General features: G+C 31.6%; 1 protein-coding gene across 1 annotated transcript; it reads right to left on the bottom strand.

Annotated features, from left to right (window-relative positions):
• Positions 1-639: 639 nt before the first annotated feature.
• LOTGIDRAFT_136398 (hypothetical protein) lies at positions 640-4,268 on the bottom strand (the record flags this gene model as incomplete). The annotated part of the gene is made up of 8 exons (XM_009046773.1): positions 640-861; positions 1,121-1,195; positions 1,531-1,661; positions 1,853-1,931; positions 2,841-2,934; positions 3,349-3,452; positions 3,685-3,801; positions 4,218-4,268. 8 exons carry the CDS (start codon positions 4,266-4,268, stop codon positions 640-642), a joined length of 873 nt encoding a protein of 290 aa, XP_009045021.1.
• Positions 4,269-6,278: the final 2,010 nt, after the last annotated feature.

Below are 6,278 nucleotides of genomic sequence, written 5' to 3'. Positions count from 1 at the left end.
TAGAGAAAGATTAAAATTAAGTCAGTACCTTAGAACACTGTCTAAATCCCCACCATATCCATCACTAGTATACTGAGACTCTCCATCTGATAGTTGGCATGATGATGAGTTGCGACTGGAACCAATTTTAAATTCCACTGCTGTAGAGGATTGAAACATCATACTAGTACTGCGAGACTGTTGTTCTTGTCGTTTCTTAGCAGCTTTCTTGGCAGCTTTGGCTGTTTCAAAAACTTTCCAGCTATGAGCTCTGACATAAACAATTCAAGAGACTGATATATGTTTTCAATGTAATATAAAATCTTTATGATTGACTATTTCATGAAATGACTGAGAAAATACAAGGATTTTTTAAAAAGTTTGGCTAGATCGAGAAGGAAAAGATATGCATCTAATGGAATGGAGTTTCTTTTCCTTCCTTTTTGGCACCTAATTCGACTAGTGTACATGATCACTGACACAAAATGAGCAAAATGAGAGAAATTTCACCATAAAAATAATCAAATCTTGATTTTCTCCCATTCAACACTACTATCCCTGTAATATTTTTTCATTGACAGGAGAGAAGCAAAAAAAGTTGCAGCTTTGTGGCCTATTCCAATGACCAGAAGTTGGGAAAAGGTTTCATAGGTTGGTTCCTTACCTTCTGTCTTCAATAGTCAAACCACTTGGATGTTCTTCACTCTTCATAGATAGTTCTAGTTCTGATGCCAGTGAATCTGATGGTACGTTAAAGAGAGAACTAGAGATATAGGATTGATTACCACTAGGGCGTTGTTTACGTCGTAACACTTTTAACTCTTCATTCGCTTCCTCTAGCACCTCAAATAATTCATCATATTTATCTTGCATCATTCCCAACTAGAATAGAAACATAAAATTAGCATATCAATCTTGAACAGAATTAATTTTTCTGTCATGAATCTGCTCATGGAGATGGACTATGCCATACAGTAAGAAATGAGTGAAATTTTTCCAATAAGTGTATTTCGATTTCCATTTAGCTTGCACACATAAAATATCCAAGTTCACCAGCGTCACTGACAGGAGAAAACAAATAAGTTTACCTAAATCTCTATGTAAACATCAACCTCTCCTTTAAAATAGAAAAGATACTAACCTCTTTAGTGAGTTTACGTTGAGATTCTTGTGAAGCCTGTAGATGTTTGGATAATTCCATATTTTCTATTGTCAGCTGTAAAAAAAAAACAGTTGATAAAGGTCACTGATCTGATATAAATAATGGTTCTATCTTTCATATGACAACCATGAACCATGGAAAATTTTCAATAAACAGTTTTAAAACTATCCCAAAAGCTTAGAGTAAAAATTTATAGTATAAGCTCAAGCTTAAGCTTACAAAAAAATATGTGCAGCAAGCTTTATGAAGGAATACTGCTCAAAATGCATTCAGTATTGAAGTTTTGGTTTCTATTTTAACAATTGAAAAAATATATAGACAAATTCCACAATTTCTGTTTTAATACCATTCCACTTACAATTTAAAATAATAAACAAAACATAACTTACACTTCTAACACGTTTCTGTAAATCTACAATCTTAGCCAATAATGATGTTATTTCTTCTTTCTGATGTATGTTGTCATCTGATTTTTTGCTCAGTTCTTCAGCGAAGGTTTCGACTTGTTGATTTACTTCAGCTGTAAGCAGAACATATATTTCCACAATTAACCCTGATTCATCCTCATTTTTTCCAATATGAAATTATAAGCAAGTTTCATACCTCAATTATCTGCTTCTGATCATAATAAATAGGCAAGAATATACCATGAGCAAAGCATTCTTATTAGCCTTGGTCATATCTTAATGATCATCAAATTTATAAGCATACCTAATTGTTGTAAACAATCTTCTACTAGCTTTTTCTCCTTCTCTTCCATAACACTAGTATCAGATTTAAGCTGGGCTGTCTGCAATAGTAATATCATTCAATTAATTAATCAAATTATACTTGAGCTCAACATCAAAAATAGAGATGACTGGAACACTTATATCATCTTACATTATGTTTTCAAGAACATGGCCCTATATGGGTTAATATAATATTGGGGATTAAAATATTCTAAGAAATACAGGAATAGTGATTTTAGTAGTCTTGAATTATAATGAATTGAACAAGCTAGAGTGATTGGCATTTTCTAAACTTCACTGTTTGATTTACATTGTATAGCAACTTGGTAACAGTTAAAGGGACAGGTTTGCCATTTCAGGGGGTTGATTTGGGTCTTTGTTTACATGCAAATAGTCTTCATAAGTACTAGAAATGTACGAAAATAGCATAATTCCTTTAAAAATACTTCAAACTAGGACTTTTAATTTCTATTTCTATATATGTCTTTTCTATATCACAGAGTATCTTAAAATGATGAGTCCTCATTTTAACTTTGGATAATTCTGAACACACAAGGATTCAAAGGCTAAAATTTCGATTGTGAGTTGAGCTAAAAAATTCCAGTTCCTGTGACTAAGGTACCATAGGTCAAATAATGGCACACCTGTCCCTTTAATGAAAACAATGAAATGAAAAGTATGATAATTTAACACCTAGAGGTTTGTTGTCTAATAACATACCTTAAAAATTTCATATTATTTTCATTTTCATATCATTAACATTTTCATTTTCTAATTTTAAAATATCAATTTGAACATTTCCTTCTTTTACTTCAGCCATATCAAAAATACATTTTACATGATGTAAAATTATTTAATCTTAGATTCACGACTTCTGCACAAATTGGGTTAATGAAACACATAGTGCTTTTCTATTTTTTAGGCCCTGCTTTGACAAAAAGCGAAGAGGGAAAAATAATGTACCGTACCTCAAGTCGCAGTGTGAGGTTTTCATCTTCAAGACTTTTAACTTTCTGGTGTAATCCTTCCACTTTAATAACACTGAGTGATAAACCTCCATCTCTATAATTATTATAATGATTATATTAGATATAATATTCTGCTGTACCAGCTGAACTCACTTTTCAAAATAATACAATCATATTAAAATACTCAGGACTCTTGATATAGGTTCTAAGATTATGGTCAGTACAAGATATATGTTCACCCTCAAATTATCTGTGTCATGTATTTTGAGGAATTTATTTAATACCACTTGGATTTAAGTGAGAAAGTCACTAGAAAAATATACTTCGATGCATGATAAAGAGCCCAATCAATAGACTATAATAACAGATATCTTATAAAAGGTCTAGTTTAAAAGCTTAAATTACTACATGTTTGATTGTGTAGTGCGCAGTATTTTACTCTAGAGCTTGCGAAAAACCTCAGGGTACACATTATAAACAGCGTAAAAATTTAACCAGCAGTACTTACTCTGGACTAACTTGAGGTGCGTTTGTGCCATCATCTTCTAGATCTTGACAATAAACTCGTAGTAGCTCATCTTTCATAGACACATCATGGCGTAACTGACTGACCTGTAAATATACAGTCAAACTTGTACCAACAAAATATATCATTGATTGAATAATGAGATGACTGACACACTAAAATCATCATAAATATGGATATGATGACATTGGCCCAAGGACTTCCATAAAATATACCTTAAAGCACTAGGAACTGTGATTGGTTGAACATATTACAATGCCTATTTTAACCAATCACATTGTCTGATAGTATTTCAATACCAGTAAATAAGTTAATTACCTTGTCATTGGCTGCTGATAGTTGCTCTTCTAGATTTTCAGATCGTGACTCCAGATCACGATTTTTCTCAAGTAGAGTTGTTCCAATTCGTGCAGCTAGCTCTAAATCACGCTCTTTCTGTAATACAAAGATACAAGAACATTCTGAATGTATTACTAGATGACAGAGTATAAAATAATAATAGTGCACTATAATTCTGCATGTACAAGTGGTGGCATCAGCTTCCCCAAACTAGTGGTATAAATAGGGACTAAATGGGGGGACAACTGTCCAGGCAGCTCTATGGAGGTGTCATAGTTTCAAGCCTCTCATGGAGCATCTGTGAGGGGTCTCACAAAAAAACCTTTCAAAATATTGAATTGGTTCATTCTGACATTATTTAGGGGCAAAAATGTATAAAATCATATTTTTAAATTTGTTAAAAATAAAGTGGGTATAAAATAAGGGGTGCAAACCATTTTTCTAGTGGGTACAGAGCCCCCCCCCCCGGGCGCTGCAGAGTTTTCAAGAATAACATTAATATAGCAACTGACCTCTTCTAATAAGCGTGTAACTGCCTCAATATCATTGTATGTTTTGGTCATCTGTGTCACCCTGTCGGCACATAGAACTGAAATATATAACAGATTGCATACATTAGTTTAATTATTGGTGATTAATGTCGGTTGGCTAATTGGATGAATATTAGTTAACATCCACTCCCAGCTAACTAATATCACAGACTGTATTGCTGATTAAAAACACTCTAATTAAATACATCCTTAAATTGAGTTCTTTCATCACAACCATAGTCTACATTATCTGGAACCAAAATATAAAAAAAACACCAGCATCTGGTTTTGACAGAAATCAGGAACCTAGAGCAAGTTCTAAACAATTAACATTCCAGTTGAAATATGTAGAAGGGTTTTAAACAGTAAATTATGAAAATATCACATTAATCAATCATTTTTTTAGCCTTTTCTAGTTACAGTGTTACATTATGTATATAGACTGCCAATTCAGATTCAGATCAGCACTTCAGATGTTTTATTGGCATGCCACTAGTATGGAATGTTTAAAGAGAGATATTGACAGTGTGTATTAGTGTTTGTCACCTTAAAATCACATTTTTTAATTTCACTCTTTTAAAATATTAAAATAAATCACAACATAACATGGAACAAATTCTTTGATATATAAATAAAGTGGATAATTTCATGACTGACATAAAAAAAAAATGAAACAATCCGCATCATTATCTTCACCTTTTATACAATGAACATTTACTATCTACATATATTTAGAGCAAGAATGCATCCTAACTCTTATAAAATGTAAGGTACATCTATAACTCTATGTTATTAAAAATGTTATCAATTATAAGAATTATCTCTCAATTATGGGTAGATATTATCTATTGAGTTCTATACATAAAAGATTATCAGTATAACCTACATTACATCATAGAGATTTTAATTTTAACATTTAATATTTAATTGGAACATTTGGGATAATTCTTTGTAGTGGCACTTGCAAGATAGGCATACAATTGTTTTATTTAGTTTTGGTCTCCCACCTATTTTGCAGAGCATGTGAAATATCACAAAATTCCAATCAGACTCTTGAATAGGTAACATTAAAGTCCGCAAGACCTTGACCAGATGTCACAGTTACAATTTAAACAGACCATAAAATGATCAAATGAAAAAAAAAAAAAACAGGTACCATTACCTGAAATCCAAGTTACATACTGTTACAGTAAAGATCAAGTCATACCTCTGTCTCTAGTTTTTTCGGCTAGGACGTTGGTTCTCAGTTTTGAAACAGTAACAGAATCCTGATGGACTGACAATAACAGTGTTTTAAAGAAACTTTTGTAGGATATAATCATATGACACTGCAGTTATAATTATCATATTTATCAGTATCATACAGATTGAAATATTACTATCTTAATCAATAGATATCATTTGTCTAGTCAATAATATTGTAAAAATGTATTAATAACAGTGGACAAAATAAACAAACATTGCAAAAGTTTTCTTTTTAACCAAGTTTCAACCACAGAAATTTTTATTGGAAGTCAAATTTGAAAGCTTTGAAAAGACAAATCAATCCTGATTCCAAATTTTCGACCATAAAAGAAGAAACTATACTCCTGACATAAATGCTTTATTCTAATAAATTTCTACATCATACAAAAAGAATTTGATCTACTTATCACATTACGAGTCCACCGCAATTTCCAGATCTAAAGAATCTGAACCTTTCAGATCCGAAATTCTAGCACATAACCCTTAACACATAACCCTTAACACATAACTCTTAACACATCTCTTATAAAACATAGGCAACAAAACATAACTTTACCTTTCAGACTACAGGTGCTTGAATTACGCTGTATCACCATTGTGATTTCTCTACACTTTCTAATTGATTATAGATTCCTTAATCCACAGATAATTAATTTAACTTAATCAAAATAATGTATGTTATGTCCAATTTCTTCAAAATTTGAAGATTTTCCAGAATAATATCTGATGTCAAAATGGAAACATAAGACTACAACTTCAGTAAAATAATTCAAAATTTGAGGATACTCGAAGTTTCAA

The sequence above is a fragment of the Lottia gigantea genome, assembly GCF_000327385.1.
Source record: "Lottia gigantea unplaced genomic scaffold LOTGIsca_106, whole genome shotgun sequence".
Lineage (NCBI taxonomy): Eukaryota > Metazoa > Mollusca > Gastropoda > Lottiidae > Lottia > Lottia gigantea.
The sequence above is the reverse complement of the archived record's forward strand: the minus strand, read 5'-3'. Positions and strand labels throughout refer to the sequence as shown.